Source organism: Dermacentor silvarum, chromosome 5 (assembly GCF_013339745.2).
Source record: "Dermacentor silvarum isolate Dsil-2018 chromosome 5, BIME_Dsil_1.4, whole genome shotgun sequence".
Classification (NCBI taxonomy): domain Eukaryota; kingdom Metazoa; phylum Arthropoda; class Arachnida; order Ixodida; family Ixodidae; genus Dermacentor; species Dermacentor silvarum.
Window position 1 is genome coordinate 15,434,716 of NC_051158.1, and position 23,536 is coordinate 15,458,251.

The 23,536-nt window shown below is 49.6% G+C and overlaps 2 protein-coding genes across 11 annotated transcripts in view; one reads left to right on the plus strand and one right to left on the minus strand.

Annotated features, from left to right (window-relative positions):
• LOC125945437 (lysosomal alpha-mannosidase-like) overlaps positions 1-23,536 on the plus strand; it is a 252,278-nt gene that overhangs the window by 142,849 nt on the left and 85,893 nt on the right. The window lies entirely within an intron of this gene.
• Positions 1-23,536, minus strand: part of LOC119452938 (8.6 kDa transglutaminase substrate) — a 65,158-nt gene that overhangs the window by 19,604 nt on the left and 22,018 nt on the right. Inside the window, exons 1-4 of one of the 10 annotated variants that reach the window (XM_049667414.1) lie at positions 14,175-14,268; positions 11,770-11,827; positions 11,063-11,186; positions 5,685-5,870 (exon numbers count right to left, since the gene is read on the minus strand). The exons of 4 other annotated variants lie outside the window; for them this stretch is intronic. In XM_049667414.1, the coding sequence (XP_049523371.1) occupies positions 5,721-5,870; positions 11,063-11,186; positions 11,770-11,819 (324 nt within the window). In that variant the 5' untranslated portion in view covers positions 11,820-11,827; positions 14,175-14,268 and the 3' untranslated portion in view covers positions 5,685-5,720. Of the gene's footprint in view, positions 1-5,684; positions 5,871-10,625; positions 10,965-11,062; positions 11,187-11,769; positions 11,828-14,174; positions 14,270-19,367; positions 20,040-23,536 lie in introns of those variants that run through there. 5 more of the 10 variants (XM_049667416.1, XM_049667407.1, XM_049667417.1 and 2 more) reach the window with 5 other exon arrangements.

The window sequence follows — 23,536 nt, forward strand, 5'->3', positions numbered from 1 at the left end:
AAGAGAAGGAAAACTGGGACCAACATTTAATTAAAAAAAAAAAAAAATCTCCACGGTCCTCCCCGACCGGCTTCTTCTTCAGGGGTGAGATGGCGTGAGGCGTAGCAGTGCTGATTGCGTTTTTTGGGATTTGACAGGCTCACAGACACTTTTCGTTAACCTTAAGAGTAAACGGCGGGAAGTGTTCCTGACGAACGAGTGATGCTACCCGGCGTCTTCTGTGTGTGCCAGTATTACAAAAGGAGCCACCGCGGCTGGCGGCTCCGGCGGTGGTTCCTTTCAACTTCCTTGTGTCCGCTTGTCCGCAGGCAGGACACAGAAAGTGCGGCCAAACGGTCATGTGAGGGACGTCCCCAGGTCGTATTCGACACATCCCTAGGATATCTATGCCCTGGCAGTGGATGTCCATGGGATATTATTATGACGTCATTGTTGCCACTGGGAGCATTCTTGCACTCCGCAAATTGGTTCCTATTACTCTTATAGCAAGTCAAGGCGTCCATGTCATCCGTATTTAGCCGAATGCACTGGGCTGACAGTTCGTTAAGAGCTGACAACTTCACACTGTTACACAATTCTGCACAAACTTGTAAGTTGGGGGAAATTTCCTGAACAACCCTGGGCTGAGCCTTAGGATAGCCAAGGAATCTTGTTATCCGATTTGATAGAGTGACATTACGGAAAAAAAGGGGTAAAGTCCTTTCACATGGACGAATTGTCCTTGCAATGCAAGATGTCTTCTTTTATTATTATTATTTTTTTTTGTGGAGAGTCGCAGGTGTCCGTCCGTCCGTCACATGCCTTCAAAGCCGCTGTCTCTCTGGTTTTATTTGAGAAAGGGAAAGTGTATAGTAGAAGAATCGAGATTTGGACATGTTGGTACTTGTTGAACATCTTGAAGGAGCAGCGCAAGACGACTGCAAGGACAGAAGTTTTCCTGCGGTCACGTCTATATATCGGCCAAACCGGTGGCTGCCTGAACATTAGATTGTCATAACATGGGCGTCCGCTAGTGGATAATGCCTACTCACAGCAGCATAGCTCTGAACATAGGTGTGCTCCAATCTTTGAAGATACCACTATTCTTTTCGCACATAGCCATCAGACGACGAGGAAGATTAATGAGGCCTACTTTATCATAAAAAAATTATGGGCTTTTACGTGCTAAAACCACCATCTGATTATGATGCACGCAGTAGTAGAGGGACTACGAATAAATTTGGACCACCTGAGGTTCTTTAATGTGCACCTAAAGCTTAGTACACGGGTGTTTTCTGCAATTCGCCCCCATCGAAATGTGGCCGCTGTGGCCGGGATTCGATCCCACGACCTCGTGCTTAGCAGTCCAACAGCATAACCACTAAGCAACCACAGCGGGTCATAAAAAGAAAAAAAATGAACGTGTTGTGTGAGCATCCAGTCATTAACTTTGCATGGCAGTGAGTTTGCTTTTTTAAAGCATTTCATTGTGTAGCACTAGATTACTGAGTTCTTGCTGTTTGCCTGTGCACTGATAATGACGCCATCGATGGGAGAGCACGTGGGTATAGGTGGTAGTACTCATGTATGTGTATGCTTTTTGATAAAATTAATTACGAGTTCAGCGCTGTCCTGTGTCTTTCCTGCTTTCTGTCTTTGTCATCTTGCGCCGCTCCTTCAATATCTTCACAGTGTATAGATTTTTTTTTTTCCATCTTAGAGGGAGTGAGAACATTTCTCTCGACTGTTCTGCTGAGTGCAAATCACGCGTACTGCCACTTCTTCGGTGTCTTTGAGGGGTCCCACGCGAGTTCACAACACCCCAGAGGGACACTATGGCGACGCCCAGGAAGCTCTGCTTGGAAAAGTCTATACAACAAATTTTCCTGGGCGTCTGGTACCCTGGAGTACATGCAACCACGAATGGCACCTCGATCAGCGTATACGCTTACCTTTATCCTGTGTCTCCTTCTACGCATAATGCGTTCCCTATAATGGTGCGTCGTGAAGCATTCAGCGTAGAACCGTGGTTATGAGGAAACGCAGGCGACGCCCCGTCGCACTTGTGCCACACAACGATGTACACATCTCACCGCTTTCGGCGACACATTCCACGACTGATCCTCATAGTGCCGCATCTCTAATGTCATTGCGACGGGAAACTTACAATAGCTTAATTGCCGACCTAGCCAGCCCACTGGCCATGGTCGTTATTTTTTGGCTTGCACTTCCGTCTAGTTCGTTGTTATCGTCATATTAAAAGAGAGGTGATTACGCTTATGCGTCTTCTTCCTGGCTTCAAACCAGTTACGGAGAAACGGGCCCCTACTCGTACTTGCTTTCGCCTTTGAAGCGTCCCATTCGTTAAGTTCTTCTTTTCAGCTCTACAGTATTCGGCGGTTCTTCGTCTGTGTCGCTTAGGTGCTCGCCGCGGTTGCCCAGTTGCTATGGCGTTGCGCAAGACGAGCTCGAGGTCGAGCAATCAATCCCGGCCGCTGCGGCCTCATTCCACTGCGGGCGACACGCAAAAACACTTGTGTACCCTGCATCCCGTCCACGTTAACAAACCCCAGGTGGTCCGAATTTTTCCGCAATCCCACACTACAGCATGCCTCATAATCAGCTCGTGATCTTGATGCGGAAAACGCAACAATTGCAGGACATCATCTGCCAGTATGGCTAGGTCATCTTCCGTGCCTAAGTAAGGCCTGAATCCGATCTGAGCTGGATGGTATTTATGGTAGTGTTCGAGCCAACACGAAAGCCGAGTAGCCAGCATTCGCTCAAACAATTTGCAGATCGTTGGTGTCAAAGAAATTGGCCGGAGAGCTTGAAAACTTCTTGGCGGTTTTCCTGGTTTATGTATGGGCATAATTACAGAGTGTTTCCACTCAGGTGGGAGAGATCCATCGATCCATACGCTATTCATAACCTGGAGTAAAGTGTCGATGGCCTCACCTCTCAAGATTATAAAAAGCTCGTACAGTCGCGTAGCAGTCGCGAACGCTAGCCGATGGGAGAGAGTAGGAAATGGTAATCGGAAAGGGTGGTGAAACGTTGGATCCGCCGCATCTGACTGGCATTGAAAAAATAGAGGAGGCGCTGCCCAAAGTATCATCCGCATCAACTGAATGAGTATTTGCTGGTGGTTGCTGGTCATTACGAAAAAAGCTGACAGCCGCTTGCTGGGCAAAATTTTCCGGCGGAAGGTTGAGAGCCAGTCGGTTTCCTGATGATGGGTCTTCGTGATAACCACCGTCCTCGCCTGAGACGTGCCCCATACTTTCTCGTTTCCTGCTCCGGAGACTAGGTGCTCACACCAATAACGCCAGTGGTTTCGTGACAGTTGCTTTTCGTATCGCCGAGCACGCGCAGTGATGCGGTTAGCCAATGCGCGGGCTTCGTGTTGCAAAGATTTACGATTCGCCACATGTGCGCAGTTTCGCCAAGGTCACCGCCAAGGCACGCCCAACAGACGGTTATCGCCTTTAAAAAAAAAAAAAAAAAAAAAAAAAAAACATGGTCCCTGTCGGGCATCGTTTTCGGCTCAAACGCATTACATCGTTAATGCTTGTTGCGTGACACTGCTTGCATGACAGGGAATGTATGTTGCGTATTTTATAGTCCTGCTTATAGTTACATACCTTTGTGCACACTTGCATATCATCAGTTACATATCGTCCGCTGGTTCCGGTAGTAGAAGTCGTTCAGGAGTGGCGAGAATCAAAGCAGTAGTTCGTAACAGCGGAGCTGTTTAAGCCGACCGTCAGTCCGTCGAGCGTGTACAAAAAAAAAAAAAAAAAAAACTCGCTGAACGATGACGTCATGGCGCGTTGCCTAGCAACCACCTCGTGGGGCGGCGTGTGTTTCGCCTCCTCTCCGTTCCGCCTCCTCTCTTGGCATGGGACGTTAAGAAGAGGGGAGAGCATGCGCGCCGCGCGCGCTAGGCTCGGGAGAAAGAGAAAATGAGAGCGAGAGAGAAAGAAATTGTAGCAGCACCAACGAGGCAACGCGCAGAGCTGCTGCTGACGCCGTTCGCGTTACCCCGTTTCACCGCGTTCGAACGCGCGCGGTGTCCGTGACAGCAGCAAGCGCCTCTGGCGGCGGCTCGGCAGGTTTCGACCAGCCACGCCCCGGCAAGTGTGGAGGCGTAGCTTGGCCGTGACGTCACCGGGGATATAAAGCTCGGAGCCGCCGCGACGACGGCAGAACTCTCGTTGACTCTGTGGCGAGTACTTGTAGCCTTGAGATGGGACGACCAAAGAAGATCCGGACACCCGAAGAAGAAGCCACTCATCTTGAAGCGCCTCGCGCGGCCTAGCGAGAATATGCGCGTCGGCGGCGAGCCGATTCGGAATACCGTGCCTAGCATAAGTTAGCATTTCCTAGCAAAGCTTAGCCAAGCTTAGTAAAATTCGGTAAAAGCTAGGTTGATCACCAGCTCCACTGTTTACTCACTAGTGCAAGCTGCCCACGGTGTTTTTTTTTTATTGCGATAGCAATTATATGGACACTCAAAAGCAGATTTCTGCCGTCGGCGTCGCCGTCGGCGTCGCCGTCGCCGTCGCCGTGAGGTTCCGTATGACGTCATTTGGAGATGAAATCGTCGCCGCGCGCCGAACGCTGTATGTGCGAGTGAAAGGGCGCGAGGGGCGCGTCTTTCACGGGGAGTGAACGCACGGCGGAGAACAAACGCGCGTTCTGCGCCGTGCTCGCTTAAGGGCTGCAGAAGTAGGCGTCTCTTTTCTCCTTTACAATCACCATATATGTAGAGCAAACGCGCCTTCTTCGGACGCGCGAGAGGCCGTGGGGGAGGGGGAGGGAAGGGAGGCGACGTTTAGCTGCGGCACCAAGTGCCTATTTATATCAGAGGCTCCAGCAACAGTCACCAACGCCGCACGCATTTTGAGCTAACGCGGGCAAAACGCCGATGGCGTCGACAACAGTTCTGCGTGTTGTTGCTACCAAAGCCGCTCACCTTACTTCGTATGACATTGCTGTGTTGCTATCGCATTCATTGCTTCGCCCTTAGGGCGAAACTGTGACATTTTTTTTTTTTTTTGCCAGGCGAATCTGCGTACTCTCCAGCCTTTCACCACTAGTGCAAGCTGCCCACGTTTTTTTTTTTTTTTTTACAAAACCACCGAGATTGCCAGTTTCAATGTTTTATTTTTAAAAGCAACACAGTTCGCTTTGTTTATGAACACTTGGTGAACTTGTCTGGTCATTGTCGCAATATGGGGCATCAGAAGCCACCATTTCGGAAGTTTGTAGGTGAGGTTGCTTCTTGTCTTCGGCTCTTAAATCGTTATCTCGCGTGCCTAACTTTTGTCGTCACAAGTGATGGTAAGCCGGGTAACTCAATAGAGTTGCATCATAAAGGAACCAGCGAACGTAGCACACAGGCCGACAGTTTGTGCCGTGTCTTTCGTCTCTCGGACTGTGTTGTCCGTTGGCTGGTTACCTCCGATAAGTAGTTTTCTTTAAATGTTTTCGTCATTTTGGTGCTTTCTATGTTAGCGATTTAGCTCGCGAGACTCATGTAATATCAGTTACCCAAATTAGCACAGGTGTTCCCCAGACCGATAGTCGGCTCTCTTTATGAGGTGAACTATCCTCGGAAAGATTCGAGCCCATGCCTTGCAAAAGTCTTAGCGATTTAGCCTGCCCTCACTTTTTTTCTCACTCTCTTTAAACGCGGGAGTAAAAAAAAAATTAGGTAACCCTTACACGCGACAAATTTACGAAGTGTGTGAGGTCGCCGTGTTGTTTTCGGGCGTGCAGCGTCCTAGTCCGCCGTGCTCGATGCCCTTGGAAGGGTCGTCGAGAATGCACTGGTGGCCTTCGGTGCACTGGTCCAAGATCCACGGGTTGCACTGATCACCTGGGCACTGCGAGAAATAATTAGGTACAGTGGGCAAACGTTCGTGCAAACGGCGCAGAATAATGCGTCCTGTTGTCAATGTCATTCTGACATTTCTGGCCATCTAAGGGCCAAGTTTCCTTATTTGACCACATTTGTTTACAAAGTGGCTTCGTTACGTTGAATTTCATTGAAGTTCATTTTAACACCAGGAAGTGCGCTTGTATGCAGAAATCGCAGTGGTTATCGAACATTCATGCCATGAAACTGCCCTATCAAAAGTCGCAGTTCACGCGAAGCATCAATTGCGATAGCAAATTTACTAGTAGAGAGCTATATGGAGTAAGGATAGTTTTTTTATCGGCTGCTTAAACGGACCCATTCGCTTATTAACTGAATTAACAAGCATGGTGTCAGCGCACACAAGCAAACATGAGTAGATCACACTCGATGACTGCGACAACTACTGTCAAAACGCTGGCGTGAGCAAGCGCGGTCGCAGCAGCGACCGAACGTTCGTGCGGTCTATCGCTTCAAAGGAAACTGAGCGGCGAAAGCACAGCGCATACACAGGTAAGAGCCATGTGGAGATCGCTTTCAAGAAACGTTGCGCGCGACAGCCCTCAGCCGCGCAAAGTACAAGTACGCAGATGCTGGCAGAGTACAAGCCACACCCCCTCCCTCCCGCGTTGCCTTCCCACTTTCCTGCTATCGCGTGGGAGATTGTAGGCACTTACCCTTGCGCCCGGTCCCAAGATATGCATTTGGTGCCGCAGCCCAACGTCGCCTCCCCTCCCTCCCTCCCTCCCTCCCTCCCTCCCTCCCTCCCATCCCCCCACGGCCTTTCGCACGACGGAAGACATCTCGTTTAGTCTCAGCCATCCGTTCGCTCTCGGTGAAAGCGCGCGTACCTCGCGGGCTTTCACTCGCACATACAGCATACGGCGCGCAGCGACGATTTCATCGTCGTTGGACGTTTTACGGAACTTCACGGCGGCGACGACGACGACGGCGACGGCAGAAATGCGCTTGGAGTGTCCATATTGTTACGTAGGAAGGATCGTTAAAGTCAAAAATATCGTGATAGGATAACAAAACGCGGTAGAGCTCACGAGCGTGCTCGGACGGCATGTCGGGCGCAATCATTTTCTGTAAGTCGGCAATGGCACAAGTTGCCGACTGCGATGGTAGAGGAGGATCGGCTGAATTGTCGTCTACTGCAATAGATGCTACTGAGTGATCCTCGAATGAGCAAAGCTGGGCCAGAGACATCCCGCGTGGCAGCACTTGTGCCGTCAAGCCAAAATTGACCACGGGCAGGCAGACGCAATTCGCCGTAATAGATAAAACTGTATGAGGCACTGTGATCCCGTGTGTAAGCAGGACGTCTTGCATGGGAGCCGCGATGTAGTGACCGTCGGGCACTGGTGGGGATGACACTAAGTCAACGTAGGTCAGTGCCGAAGGTGGCAAGCGAACGAAGTCGACGGAACTGAGGCGACTAGGGTGTGGTTCAGAGGGATCCAGAACAGGCAGGTCAAGGCGGAGAGTACTGGCAGAACAGTCGATGAGAGCAGAATGCGCGGAGAGGAAGTCCAAGCCGAGGATGATGTCGTGGGGACAGTGGGCGATGACTGTGAATAGCACGATAGTGGAGCGATCGGCGAAGGAGACGCGGGCGGCACACATACCAATTACGGGGGCTGTTCCGCCATCGGCGACACGGACAACAGGCGTCGTGGGGGGTGTGAGTATCTTCTTCAGCCGGTTACGAAGGTCAGCACTCATTACGGATACATGCGCCCCAGTGTCTATAAGAGCAGATACAGAAACACCGTCGACTTGCACGTCAAGAAGGTTCAGATGAGTGGGCAACGTCAGTAGAGGATTTGGCGGCGTAGGGAGCAATGCAGCGTCACCTCGAGGCGCTGCATCGTCTAGTTTTCCGGCTGGGAGCGGCGTCCGAAGGGAGTCGGCGAATAGGAGCGACGGGGCTGAGGAGAGCGAGATTGTCGTCTTTGGGGCGAAGGCGAACGAGAATAGGGGCGGTTCGGCGCAGGAGAATCAGTGGCGGCATTATCGGAGCGTGCTGCATAGGGTCGAGAAGGGCCACCTGGGCGAGAGTAGGCAGTATAAGTAGACCGGGTCGGGGAACTCCAACGACTGCGACAGTGGCGAGAAATGTGCCCGATTCTACGGCAGTGAAAACAAATGGGCTTGTCGTCAGCAGTGCGCCATTCAGATGGGTTGCGGAAACGTGGTGGGTAATAAGATGTGGGACGGGGCGTAATCGAAGAAGCCGGATGGGTATCAGGGCGATGGGCCGAGCAGACGGTGTGAAGACCCATGTTCGTGAACTCCTGGCGGACAACTGCCTGGATCAGGGAAACCGTGACTGCAGGTGCGTTGGAGGAGCTGGAGTCGAAGGCAGCCGGATAGGCGGCCTCAATCTCACGCCGGACGATCCTGGTAACATCACCAGTGTTGTTGGGACGAGGAGCGTCGGCACAGGAAGATGTCGCTGGGGTGTTGGGCAGACGGGCAAACTGCTGGTCGATACGTCGGCTTTTAGCGAGTTCCAGGCGGCGACACTCTTTTATAACTGCATCCACGGTCGCCACGTTGTTGAATACGCGCAAGTTGAAGGCGTCATCGGCAATGCCTTTGAGGATGTGGGAAACCTTGTCTGGCTCAGTCATGTGTGCGTCAACTTTGCGGCACAGAGCCAAGACGCCTTGGATGTATGTGACGTAGGGCTCTGTGGACGTCTGCACACGGCCGGATAACGCCCTCTGCGCGGCAAGTTGGTGACCGTAGGGGTTTCCGAACAAGTCTCGGAGCTTTTGCTTAAGCGAATCCCAACTGGTGATCTCCTCTTCGTGTGTCCGAAACCAAACTCGAGGTGTGCCACCGAGGTAAAAGAGTGCGTTGGCGAGCATGATAGTAGGGTCCCACCGGTTATTGCGGCTGACGTGTTCGTACAGGTTGATCCAGTCGTCGACGTCTTCCCCATCTTTGCCCGAGAATACGCCAGGATCGCGGGAAGCGGGGAGAGCGATGTAGGTCGTCGAAGTGGCAGCAGGTGTCGGAGCTGGCTGAGTCGAGCTGTCGTCGGCGGGAGCCATGACGGAAGACTCGACGTACCGTCCACTGCGAAGCTCCGTGACGAGGTACAGGGAACGTCCACCTCCACCAGATATGTTACGTAGGAAGACGCAGACGAAAAGCTATATACAAGTATATTTACAAAGAAATGCGCCGCACTTGGCCAAGAAGCCACAGCCCGTAGTAGCCTCTAATCTTCGTCGTCGTCTTCACACTGCTCGCCTCTTCGTCAAGGCAAATACTGTTCCGTAGCACTATAATTGCTATCGCAATAAAAGAAATCCACGGATCTGCGTGCACCTATAGTAAATGTTCTTGAGTTCCTGCGCTCGCCTTTAGACTGCAGCATTTAAGACTTTGTTCTTTCAGCACACTTGTTTATCCTTTGGAGTGATACCCTCCCTACTGCAATGCATCAGGCGAATGTAGGTATCCAAATAAACAAATAAAACTAAGCGATTCACTAGTTTGGTCATACAGCAAAATCACGCAATTTTTCTTGTTTCATGCTCCACACGATGGTGAGTGGAGCCTTTCACGGCGATCTGGTAGCGTCGGATATGTCGCCCTATATGCGTCTTTCTTTCGTTTCGCGCCTGCAAGTTTCAATTCTGCTTGTTTCGATTTTTTCTACCGGTTTTTATCCCTGGCAGCGTCGGCTCCGTTTCAAGGCAACGGCACTTAAGACGGCAGCGTGCTGTCAGTTTTGTTGACGTTCAAACAATACCAACGAACCCTGCTACCAAATGGCCCAAAAGTAATAGATGGGCCAGAAAAAAAAAATTAGGGCAGCTTCACACTAAGTGGTGCGGAGACTGGGCAAACAGCGAAGCTGGTGGCTCTTCCCTATCGTTAACTTTGCTTTCCTTAGCTTAACTTGGTTTATTTGGCTGGTTCTTAGCTGTAATTTTGATTAACTTGGTATGGATTGGCTGGTTCTTAGCCAAGCTTAGCCGGCCAAACGGCGCGCAGTCTTCTAAAGGCCACTTTATACTACGACGCAGCGTTGACACGCGAGCGCGCTCGCCACGGTGACGCCACGCGTGGTGACGTATCCGGCGGTCGTCGGCGTGCCCCGGCTGCAGTCGGCGTCGAGATGCGACATGCTGCATTTCCCGCCGGCCTCGCTACCGAGAATGGACCGCATCCGCGTCTCGTCGAACAATATGGGCTGATGGATACTGGTGGTGGCACGTGCCGCGAGTTCGCAGTTTCGTATCATCCTGAGACTCCTAGTTTCGTATAAAATGCGCATGCATCTAGGCGGCGCGGTGCGGCGCCCACGTTGGACTATAGAGGGGTCGGTTTTCGCGCCTTCCATAATCACGGCTATCCACCAGCCCATCTTGCTCGACGAGACGCGGATGCGGGCCATTCTGGATGACGAGGCCGGAGCGAAGTGCAACGTGTCGCCTCTCGATGTCGGCTGCAGCCGGGGCACGCCGACGAACGCCGGATACGTCGGCCGCGCCTCCCGCTGTGGCGAGGGTAACCTAGGAGGGGGTGGTAACCTTGCCGAGCGATGACGTCATGTGCGTCGCCTAGCAATGCCTCGCACCAGCTGTGTGAGGCGTTGCTAGGCAACGCGCGATGACTTCATCGGCAGGCGCAGTTTTTTGTTCGCACTACGTGGTCTCACCAAAAGCTTAAACAGCACCGCTGTGAAAAAAAAAAAAAAACATGAACGGAACCGATTGCCTATAAGGAAGATGTATCAGTTATGTTCGCCGAGCTATCTGCGTCGTCACTGTGATACTTGTGTTTTGCGACTGTTTGGTGTTTCTCACATTTGCTTTGATTACCTTTAACCTATGTGTATTTGTCAATCATGTTTTCCTCTCATTTTACCTAGGCGACCTGGCGTAACCCTTGATATGAAAGCTCAAGGGGTTGAAAGTAAAATAATCGACAGTACAGGGAGCGCGGTCGATGAGACGTTCCCGCCGCCCTGCATCTCAAGAACCCACCGGTTAAATTCGCGTGTGCAGCTAATCTCCACATGTTGTTCAAGGTTGCCCTGAAACCGAAAAGCGGAGATTGTGATTGTTACGTCAGCGGTGCTGCTGTCCATGCGCTATGAAACGCGATGAAGCCAATCTATTGAAGGCATCGCACCTTGTAGCAGATGTCACAGCAACGGCAGTCGTCCTTGTACATTCCGCAGGCACACTCCACAGGTCGGCAGGTGTCTGGAGTACACGTCGCCGAGATGCAGTTCAGAGGTTGATTAGCCGAGACGCTGCGAGTAGGGCGCAAAATTTCACAAGAAAAGTCATGAAATGCTTAGACATCCTGTCTGTCTCCTTTTGCTCCGGTGGACGTATTTTTAAATGCGATACCATTATAGGGGCATTTGTTGTTGGTTTCGACACAACACAAATGAAACCGATCCCGGACGCAATGTGATGAAAGGCCTTCGTGAGCCGACCTTGATACCAGCGTGGTATGTGTGTCTTCGGCCTCGAGCCGTTCTTTAAAATCGGTGATGTCCCTCTATTTTCGCAAAAGCTTTGATGCAGTTTGTAACGAGGCAAGCTCCTGGACGCCATGTAATTAAGGCGTCAATGCGTCGATCATGATAATGCTATCCCGTTGCAGTCGCTTATATGTAGCGTGAAGAATTGTAAGGTTCTCCAATTTTTTTCAACCATCTTTCTTGGAAACATCCATCCACGCTTCGTTACGATTCGCGTGATCATTTTCTTTCTTTTTCGAGTTCGACTAGCCGTGATAAACGCAATGGACAGAGACTACAATACTTTGGAGAAATTGTGAACTATTGCGAAATGACACGTCATTTATGGCACATGCCTCTCACTCACCTGACAATAGCCACTGCGATGAGCAAGAGGGCGACCAGAGCAGCGTTCATGGCTGTATCTGCAAAGAACCGTTTTATTTTTAGGCTTAAGTTTTGTTGTTTACCGATTACTTATAATGTTAGAGTCGATTCCGCAAGGTTGTTTTATGTTAAATTGCATATCAGTTTGCTTACTTCTCATTTAATAGTATCAAAGAAAAAGAAAATGTTCGGCGTATTACGGGAGTCTAACATAGTCCTTGGTCACCTCCTATTTCTAATATATATTAACGACTTACCAACGCATGTCTCCTGTAACGTCCATATCTTTGCCGATGATTGTGTTATCTATCGCACAGTTAATAACACCTTGGATAAACTAGCTCTCCAAAGTGACTCAAACTGCGTCCAGGACTGGTGTGGCTTATGGAACTAAACCCCGATAAATGCAAACTTGTGTCGTTCAAACTAAAACGTAATCCTCTCCTGTTCCCTTATAAATCTCGCACGTCACGGGAGAATTAAGTCATTTATAGATACCGCGGCATAACGTTGTCCAAGGATCTAACCTGGAAAGTGCATGTCACTAAAGTCATATCTGCTAACAGAAACCTTGGATTGCTAAAACGTCATCTACGTCACGCATCACCTGACCTAAAATTGCTTGCCGTACGCTCTAATTATAAGCTGGAATATGTCTCTGCCATCTAGAACCCTAACCAAAACTATCTAACAAACTGCCTAGAATCAGTACAAAATCGTGCCACAAGATTAATTCATTCATGCTGCTCATATAATGCCCGTATCATCGTCAGCCTATATTTACGTCCACTGCAGGACGAAGGCCTCTCCTTGTGATCTCCAATTACCTCTGTCTTGCGCTAGCTGATTCCCCCAACTTGCGCCTGCAAATTTCCTAACTTCATCACTCCACTTAGTTTTCTGCCGTCCTCGACTGCGCTTTCTATTTCTTGGTATCCATTCTGTAACTCTAATGGTTCACCGGATATCCATCCTACGCATCACATGGCCTGCCCAGCTCCATTTTTTTCCCTCTTAATGTCAACTAGACTATCGGCTATCCCCGTTTGCTCTCTGATCCACACCAATCTTTCCCTGTCTCTTAACGTTAGGCCTAAAAATTTTTCGTTCCATCGGTCTTTGTACCTCAGGACTTTAATAAAAGTTTTGCATCCATCCATCCATCCATCCATCCATCGGCTTTTGTGTGGTCCTTAACTTGTTGTCGAGCTTCTTTTGTTAACCTCCAAGTTTCTGTCCCATATGTTAGCACCGCTAGAATGCAATGATTGTACACTTTTTTTTTTTTTTTCAATGACAGTGGTAAGCTCCCAGTGAAGATTTGGCAATACCTGTCGTATGCACTCCAACCCAATTTTATTGTTCTGTAAATTTAGTTCTCTGAGTAACTAACCTAGATAAACGTACTCCTTTGCAGACTATAGAGGCTGACTGGCGATCCTGAATTCTTTTCCCTTGCCAGGCTATTGAACATTACCTTTGTCCTCTGCATATTAATCTTCAACCCCACTCTTACACTTTGTCGGTTAAGGTCCTCAATCATTTGTTGTAACTCCTCTCCGTTGTTGCTGAATAGGACAATGTCATCTCCAAACCGAAGGTTGCTGAGATATTCGCGGTTGATCCTGACTCCTAAGCCTTCCCAGTCTAAGAGCTTGAATGCTTGTTCTAAGCATGCAGTGAATAGCATTGGAGAGATTGTGTCTCCTTGCCTGACGCCTTTCTTTACAGGTAACATTCTACTTTTCTTGTGGAGAATCAAGTTAGCTATGGAATCTTTGTAGATGGTTGCCAAGATATTCACATATGCTCCTGTACTTCTTTATTACGCAATGCCGCTATGATTGCTGGTATCTCTACTGAATCAAATGCCTTTTCATAATCTATGAAAGCCATATAGACAGGTTCATTGTACTGCGCAGATTTCTCCTTCCTGAAGCTAGGAGGAGAAAGCTTTGGGCCAAGCCCAAAGCAGAGCGGCAGGTGGGCACTGGACAAAGGGCCCCCTGCCAATGAAAAGGGCGGGAAAATTTAGTACTTTTCTCTTTCTCTCTTTAGCCTAAACGCGGTGACTTGGCTTACCGTTTCCGTTTTTTCACAGCTGTCTCTGGAATAGGCTAATCGAGCATGTCGACAATTACATTACTTAATACGTTAGCAGCTTGCGAGACAGTAATTTTAGCGACCTTGAATCTAACAAATTTCAGAGGAGCATTGATGCGATAAATTCGCCCATAGTAACAAGGAATTCAAGAAAGAACTAAAGAAAAAAAAAAGAAGGCAGTGCGTACGGTAAAAATGGCACAACACCTAGCAGACATTATGATCATCGTAATATAGGCGACCGTCTTCGAAATTCTAGGCAAACCACACCACGCTTCTTACCTTATATGTGAAGTAAACTGCAGTCTAGTATTCCTGCGTCCGCTGCAGCAGAAAGCTGTGCTTAACTCAGGTTAGGCCGAGATGCCTGGATATGGACATGCTTTTATATCTGTCCGAGACCGGTGAGGGCAGCAACTTACAAAAGCAACAAACTTTGCGCGCGAAGATGCACATTTTTTTTCTTGGATGTCTCCCAAACGCTTCTACAAGTTTCATGACCTTTGCGCTTGAGGCCGTCAAGGCGAGCTCGAAATGGGATCAGAGGTGATTGCGTAACTTGACACTTCTGTTTACTGTCGGCGCGCACGTGTCAGTTGAAGAAACAGAAGCGGCCTGGTTGCCGAGTTCAAATAACACGAAGAAAACAAGCAACCTAGCGATTTGCATGTGATAATTCCGGGGGAGTAAGAGGATTTATGCGGTGGCTTTATAAAGCGCCTTGTCGAAGCCGCTTTACTCTTTTAATCTGTTATGTTCGCGACTGGGACATGGAGTAGGCCCTAAGCTGGTGAGGACATGTACGTGATGCGGCATACATAACTGCATGTATAGGGTGCATGACAAAGTATTAAATGGGGAACACGATCATGATGATGATTACTTTGAAGTATTCGGTACATACCCACTCCTGGGGTCGGGCAGATTTTACATGTGTGCCAAGTGAATAAATTTAGAAATCCACAATGTCTGCCCTTTAGTGCTCTAAACGATGAAAATGGTTGAAAGGAAGTTGAAGACTTGGAGTGATCAGTCAAATCTGGGCCAATCCCCCGCAGTGGGTACGCGCCATCATAAAAGGAAGACCAAACCAAACCAATTAACGGGCTGAACAAGGGATTCTGACTACTGATCTGTTCTACGTTTTATATCTGCCAGAGACCGGTGAGGGCAGCAACTTACAAAACCAACTGCTCCTAAAGTATAAATATCAGTGGGCCGGACTCTCACTTGGAATAGATCATTAATTTTTAGCCAAATAGGGTGTGCGCAGTACTGTCATTGAACAACAACAACAACAACGACGCCGACGACAACAACAACAACAACAAGAATAACGAGATTTTTGTACAAAAACTTTTGGACCCAATAAATGTTCACCTATGCGAGGTGGTCCTACTAAATTCCTCTGTTCCAGTCGGTAAAATTGAAGTTGATGATATTTTTCCAAACAATGCCAAACATTTGCCCTGTCAATACCTGAATGGTATTTTGGAAGACAACCTTATACATCTAGATACAAAGGCCGTGATAGCGACTGATGCTTCCCTCTGTGAAGAGAACGCAGGAGTGAAGCATTGTATCACCATAGCCAGTGCGTTTGACTGCACTTTGACATATGCGCAAGGTTCCGAAAGTGACGATTGCCGCATGACTCTCAACAGCAGTTATATTAAAATCAGGACAAGATTTCTGAAAAATAATTAGCTTAACAAACACGGACACCTTAGACAACGCTATTGCTGCTCTAACAGTGTTACAATGCTCAAAATAGCTGGATTAGATATACCGCTGAAATGTATATGTGAGGGCTTTCAAAAGTGCTGACCGTTCATTTAAGATGAAACTTTCAGGCATAGCTTAGTGTTTGTATCACAGTTGGCGAGAAATGGCCCCAGTTTCACGTGCCTTTCCGTATGCTGGCTACGCAGTAATGTCCATGTATGACACAAGCGAGTATTCTAAAATTCCTGACATTAAATTCCTGAAATCGAGCATTAAAAAAATTGCGACGGAACCCACCTCACGATGACTGTCGGCGGTGATGCGTTATCATTGAATCAATACAGCGACACAGCGTGTTGACAAACGAGTTATGTATGAGGCGTGTACTGCGGCGGGACTCCTCTTTCGTGCTTCTCTAAGAACACTCGGCGCCTTCTAGTGACACTGTCGTGAAGTCAGCCAGTGGCCTCCGAGACGAGAAGCGTGGGGCGCCGGTGCCTGCGAACGCTGAGAATTGGTCCCTCGCTTGCCGCACACTCAGTGGCACATATCCTCAGCGACCCAAGATGGCGTGAGGCTCATTATAGAGCACGACCTACTGTGTTATAGAGTGGCACATACCTACTGCATTTGTGGCGCAGCCTGCTAATGCACCGGGTTGCTGTCCTTGAGGAACCCGTGTGACGTGGGTTCGATTCCACTTAGCATCTGATAAATTTCATCAGCCTATATTTATGTCCACTGCAGGACGAAAGCCTCTCCCTGCGATCTCCAATTACCCCTGTCTTCCGCTAGCTGATTCCAACATGCGCCTGCGAATTTTCCAACCTCATCACTCCACCTATAGTTTTCGGCAGTCCTCGACTGCGCTTCCCTTCTCTTGGTATCTATTCTGTAACTCTAATGGTCCACCGGTTATCTATCCTACGCACAACATGGCCTGCCCAGCACCCCCTTTCCCGCTTAATGTCAACTAGAATATCGGCTATCTCCGTTTGTTCTGTGATCCACACCGTTCTCTTCATGTCTCTTAACGTTAGGACTAACATTTTTTGTTCCCTCGCTCTTTGTGCGGTCCTTAACGTATGTTCGAGCTGCTTTGTTAACCTCCAAGTTTCTGCCACACATGTTAGCACTGGTAGAATGCAATGATTGTACACTTTCAGCTACACCCTCTATTACTTCACAACGACATTATATTCACGCTATTCTTCTGGCGTCCTTACTTTCCGTAGTCTACCCATGGCAGCCTGGAATGAACTGAATGAGTTGCTAGACCGTGGTGACGTCACTACGTGATTTCTATACTGTTGGGTACTTTTCCACTCGGAGTAGATTACGCAACCGTAATATTTACCGGGAAACACACGCGGGAGAAGGAACGCTGTAAACGACACCCACAACGATTACCCTTCGTGACGTCACTTGAATTCACACACGTGGCTCTACAAAGAGTAAAACCAGAGACACTGGTTTCACGAGGGTTTTGAATGACGTCAACCCTTTCAAAGTAGCTGCAAATCTAATCTTTACCGGGACGCGTCGGAGGGTGTTCCCATTGTTCGCACGCGCCTTATCATCCATCATGTGGTTTTGATACTTGTTTTGTGGATTTTCTTTTGAAAACGAGCTCTGAGCTGTATGATGTGTGCCTGATTTCAAAGGTGATATGCTGTTCATATTTAATTTTTAGCCTGGCGTTTTTTGCATATGCCAATGACACGAAAATTTCCTTGGCTGGTAGAGGTATACAGCTTCGCTGTAAAACATTATTAATATTGTCTGAAGGCAGGATTCGAAAACAGGAACTCTGGAAGAAAAGCCCGATGCTGAAACCATTACGCCACAGACGAACGCCTCGACACGCTACATGAAACGCCCTTTTGAATTTATCACGAGCAAGCCAGTGCATTGACACGCCTGGCGCGTTTAGATTTGACCACCTCGACAAGCTGAACCGTTGTAAGTAGTAGCGATTGTGCGTGTTCGCACCGTCTTCTGCACTTCGAAAAGTATAGATTGCTCTGAAATTTACGGCAATGAAGGCCTATAAAGCGCAATAAACAAAGCCACAAGGACGTCTAAACCACAAGCACGAAGATCAGATCAGTGCATGTACTTCAGTGGCCTCGAGTAGGCAGTTGGCGTCGGATTAGCCAGTGGCGCCTCGTCGCCTACGGATTGCGCCTTCAACATGCATCAGCAGTGCATCGCCTACTGCTTCGCTTGCGATGGCACCACCACAGACAACCAAAGGGCGAATCTCGCTTTGCTCCGGCGAGAGACACGTCAGCGTGAAGCAGAATGCCTTCGCGCGTTCGCGGCGCACGGTGCGATCTCTGCCACTGGCATTCCTGCAGCAGTGCGCATCGCAGCTCGACTCGCTGCCGTAGCCGCTACAGAGCTCGACCAGAATGCTCACAGCTTCACCGAAGCCACTCGCCAACAGGACGCCGCGCGCGAACAAACCTGCGACATGGTTGCCGGCCCGCAAGTCGTGCGCCTTCCGCTGCAGCGGACCGCGAGTTCACGAAGCAAACATGCAACAGCTTCTGTGAAGACACGTTTCACTTTTGTGTTCTACCGATTCCTATGAAAGTGGGATCAACCATAATTTTTTTTTATATTTTCGACATGCTTTCTTGCTTATTTATTTATTTATTTATTTATTTATTTATTTATTTATTTATTTATTTATTTATTTATTTATTTATTTATTTATTTATTTATTTATTTATTTATTTATTTCCAATACTGTTAGCCCTTGCGGGCTGTTACAGGGGTGGGGAAAAAATGTCACAGTTTCACCCTAACGGCGAAGCAATGAATGCGATAGCAACACAGCAATGTCATACGAAGTAAGGTGAGCGGCTTTGGTAACAATATGAATTGTAGTAAACATGAGCTGATTAAGTAAGCAGGTGTGCTGCGGCGTAAGTAGACCGACATGAAGAGAGACTCGATGACCACGAGAAGGCGCGTGCGAAACGGTGGTGTTGATGAGAAGCGCTTCCCGTGGGCAGCGCGCGTGCGAAGGGACACACCTGTAGCGCTGCACTGCCGATCCGGGCAGCATTACATGTGTAGCGTGCGTTGGAAAATGTGACCCGACTATTACTAACTGAATGAACAAGCGTGGTGTGAGCGCGCACAAACAAACATGAAGAGATCACACTGAATGACTGCAGACAACGACTGTCAAAACGCTGGCAGCAAGCATACGCCGCTGCGGGCGAAGGTACGTGCGGTCTATCGCTTCAACAGGAACTCAGCCGCGAATGCACGGCTCATAAAGGTCAGAGCCGTGTGGAGATAAGAGACGGTGCGGCGAGCGACGAGCGCGGTTGTTGGCAAAAGAAAAGTGCGCCCCCCCCCCCCCCCCCCCCGCTTCCTCCGGCGCTGGCTTCCCGCTTCCTTGCTTGCGCGCGGGAGAGATAAGAGACCGTGCGGCCGAGCGACGAGCGCGGTTGTTGGCACAGTAGAAGTGCCCCCCCCCCCCCCCCCCCCCCCGCTCCCTCCGGCGCTGGCTTCCCGCTTCGTTGCTTGCGCGTGGGGGATTGAGTGCGTGCGTCCCAGCACGCTTGCGCTCGGGCATACGGCGCGCGGTGAAGATTTTATCTATACGGAACCTCACGGCGACGGCGACGACGACGGCGACGGCTACGGCTACGGCGACGGCGACGGCGACGCCGACGGCAGAAATCCGGTTGAAGTGTCCATATAATTGCTATCGCAATAAAATAATTTTTAACAAACACGTAACGCCAGTTCCGCAATAAACAAACAATGCCTTCAGCAAGCACATAATGACAGTTTACGCTCAAATGATTCAGTTGTGTGTGTTTCAATAAATACATCTGCGTCAAGGCTGTTTCAATCGACTATAGTTTTCACAAGAAAGGAAAATTTGAAGGCATCAACGCGTGGCACATAGGGCATGACAGCATGAGGGTGACTTGCACGTGGCGACACTCGTCCGGGGGGACGCAAGTATAGTCTGGAGTCCAAATTGAATGTTTTCTAGGTTAGCGATTTAGCTCGCGAGACTCATGTAAGACCGGTCACCCAAATTAGCAAAGGTGCCTAACAGCCCGATAATCGGCTTTCTTTAAGGGGTGAACTGTCCTGGGAAATAATCTAGCCCGTGCCATGCAAATGCCTTCGCATACTGTGGGCACAACATGAGTCTTAGCGATTTAGCCTGCCCTCGCTTTTATTTTTACTCCCTTAAAACGGGAGTAAAAAAAAAACATTTAGGTAACCATTACACGCGACAAATTTGCGAAGTGTGTGAGGTCTCCGTGTTGTTCTCAGACGTGCAGCGTCCTTGGTCGCCAAACTCGAAGTGCTTGGAGGTGTCTTCAAGAATGCACCGGTGGCACACTGGTCCAAGATCCACGAGTGGCACTGATCACCTGGGCACTGCGGGAAGTAATTAGGTACAGTGGGCAAGAGTTCGTGCAAACGCCGCAGAATAATGAGCCCTGTTGTCAATGTAATTCTAACATGTCATCGCCATCTAAAGGCTTATAAGCATCCTCCTCCTCTCCCGTTCCCCCCTACTCCTAGTCTTTTTGGTAGCCGTATTCTTAATTCGTCACTGGCATGCAGTACGTGGAAATGCAAAAAAGAGAATAGAAAACAAAGTTCTATATTTACAACATACAGATCCTCAATATCCCCATTAAAGCAGCGGTCACCTTAGCGAAAATTGTACATTCATTTCGCCCCATTTGTTTACAAAGTGGCTTTGATCGTTACGCGAATTTCATTAAATTTCATTTGAACACCAGGAAGCGTGCTTGTAGACAGAAATCGAAGTGGTTATCAAACATTCATGCCGTAAAACTGTCCGATCAATAACGAATTCGCGAATTTGCGTGCACATTTTGTAAGAGTTCTTGAGCTTCTGCGCTCCCCTGTGGATCTAAACATTCAAAACACTTTTTTTTTCGGAGCACTCATTTTCAACGCACTGCAATGCCATTAGACGAATGTAGGTATCGAAATAAATAAATCTAAGCGATTCCTTACGTTGATTTTTTAAAGCCTGTATATAGACGTGTTTCACGGCGGCCTGGTAGCGTTGGGTATGTCGACCTGCATGCGTCTTTCATTCGTTTCGCGGCTGCTAGTTTCAATTCTGCTTGTTTCAATTTTAACAGCGGGGTTGTTTAATCTTTCCGTCAGTCCGTGCAGCGTGTACAAAAACTGAACGATGACGTCACTGCGCGTTGCCTACCAACCACATCGGGGAGCGGCGTGTGGTTCGCCACCTCTCCGTGCCGTGCATATGTTGCCTTGACATGGGACGTTAAGGAGAGGGACGGAGAGCATGCGCACGCCGCGTGCTATGCTCGGGAGAAAGAGAGAGAAAATGAGAGCGAGAGAGAGAGAGAGAAAAAAAACACCGCATATCCACGGGGTGAATGATGATGAGTGGGCGAAGCTCCGGAGGGAATCATCGGTAAACCGTGAATCTTCCGTGTAATTCGCCCAGTCTCGCCGCACTAAATCGAACGATTGACTTCCACCAATGACACGCGCCATATGTGACGTCATTCCTATTTTATAACAGCGCCCTTCATTATAATTGCACCATCTCCCGCTTAAGGGGACGCTAGCACAAACGCGTTAGAAACGTGCAGTACTCTAAGGGGAAGAGGCCACAGCGTCTTACGCAGCCGTTTACACATGCCGGAACGTGCACCGCGTTTGCCGACGCCATCAGCGTTTATGAATACGGGGGTAAGGCGGAGAGGCCACGGCGTCTTACACCAGCTTCTTGCACGGGCCGTAACGCGCTAGCACAAACGCGTTAGAAACGCGCAGTCTTTCGTTGTAGCAGCATCAACGAAAAAACATCAACGAAAATTGTAGCAGCATCAACGAGGCAGCGCGCAGAGCTGCTGCCGACCCCATTCGCGCTTCCCCGTTTCCCCGCGTTCGCGCTGAAAGCGCGCGGTCTCTGTGACAAAACCCCTATATATAAAAAGTAGCGCCATCCACTTCCCTCCTCCTCCGTTCCACTATCGCGCTCGGCGCGACCAGCGCGATCGAGGCGCGACATGGAGGAAGGAAACCCCAGGAGAGGCCCTGGCCAGCACGAGCGTATTGGAGAAGGTGTGGCGGAAGTCACGTGCTGTTTTTCGCAAAGGAGCACTGGGATGGGTACCCCAAATGTCAACGTTGCCATGACAACCGCGCTCCTGAAGCTTCGCTGCTGCTCTCGGTCTCTCTGAAAAGTGAGATAAGATTTTTCCGCCGGTGTCTTTCCCGCAGCACCTTTTGTTCGCGAGAAAAGCTGACTTTGGAGTGTGGTGCGTAAGCTTGAAAGCTGTGTTTTGGGTCTGTGAGTGTGAGTGTCGGCCAGCAATAGATACACTCAAGCAATCACGGCGCGGGTCTTCGTCGTCTTCTTCAACGTGCCACGGAAAAACATAGGAGCGCGTCTGCTTCACTAAACCTGCTACAGAAGTGTCGTAAGCTTTGTTTTGACGCGCGTCGGCAGCACACACTTCCGGCCGCAGGTTCAAAGTTCGCGCCCATCTGCTCCGGCGAGCTGCAGAACCCCTGATTGGAGGCGCAAAGAGAGGTGGCACACCAACATGGCTGCACTTCCGGCTTCAAAAAAGTGACGTCAGGGCCTCTCCTGTTTTGTTTCCTTCCTCCATGAGGCGCGATATCGACAGTGGCGCCGCCTGTGTCGGGCCTGCCATGGCAGACGCCAGCTAACGCGCTACCAGAGGAAATCCGAAGAAAACTTCGATCGCGCCCTGCGGAGAAGTTTTCGAGGCGCGATTTTGCTTCGTCAGTCAGTAACTGGTCTTAATAATGCCGTTTTGGAAGTAGCAACGCGACGATGCGAGACGGCGCAAATATGAAGTGGGCAGCAAGCGTTTGCGCACGCCGGATGGTAAACAAAAAAAGCCTTTTGCCCTCGTCTTGTTGGTTGCGGCAACTTAAGGCGCATCAGCATGCCATCACAACGAAGTTCTTGTCCCTAACACTTTTGATCCGTTTGTGCGTACAGCACTTTCGTCGCACAGGCCCGAGAATGGCAGTCGGAGCGCGCTGGAAAGAAAAAAAATATACAAAAGCGCAACGCGTGCTTCCACGTGACACAGATTGGCCAATGGGGGAGCGGAGGAGACTGGGGCGACAGAAGGCGGCAAGGAGCAAACGCCGGGGTGAGCGCGGTGGCGGCAAGATCTAAGAATGGCGCTACTATTTATATATAGGGGTTTTAGTCTGTGACTGCTGCCGGCACCTCTGGCGGTGGCTCGCCAGGTTTCGACCAGCCACGCCCCGGCAAGTGTGGAGGCGCAGCTTGGCCGTGACGTCACCGGGGAGATAACGCTCGGAGCCGCCGCGACGGCGGCACAACTCTTGTTGACGCTGTGGCGAGTACATGTAGCCTTGACATAGGACGACCAAAGAAGATCCGGACACCCGAAGAAGAAGCCGCTCATCTTGAAGCTCGTCGCGCGGCTAAGCGAAAATCTGCGCGTCGGCGGCGAGCTGATTCGGAATACCGTGCCTAGCAGCACTTAGCATTTCCTAGCAAAACTTAGCCAAGCCTAGTAAAACCTGGAAGAAGCTAGGTCGATCACCAGCTCCGCTGTTTACTCACTAGTGCAAGCTGCCCACGGTGGTTTTTTTTTTTTTTTTGTTGCCAGGCGAATCTGCGTACCTCTATCCCCCCTCCAATGCGTTTGTCGTGTACGTGGCAAAAACTCAACCAATAAGCGGTAAATGTGCGCCGCTGGGTTCCCTTCAGCTCCAAAAGATGGCACTCGCCTCCGCGCATCCGTGGCCGGGAAGCCGCAACTGTAGCATACGAAGCAGTGAGTGACGTAACTGCACTTTTGTATGTAAAAGAAGAAACCGCCTAGCGACTCATTTGTGTTGTGACGGTG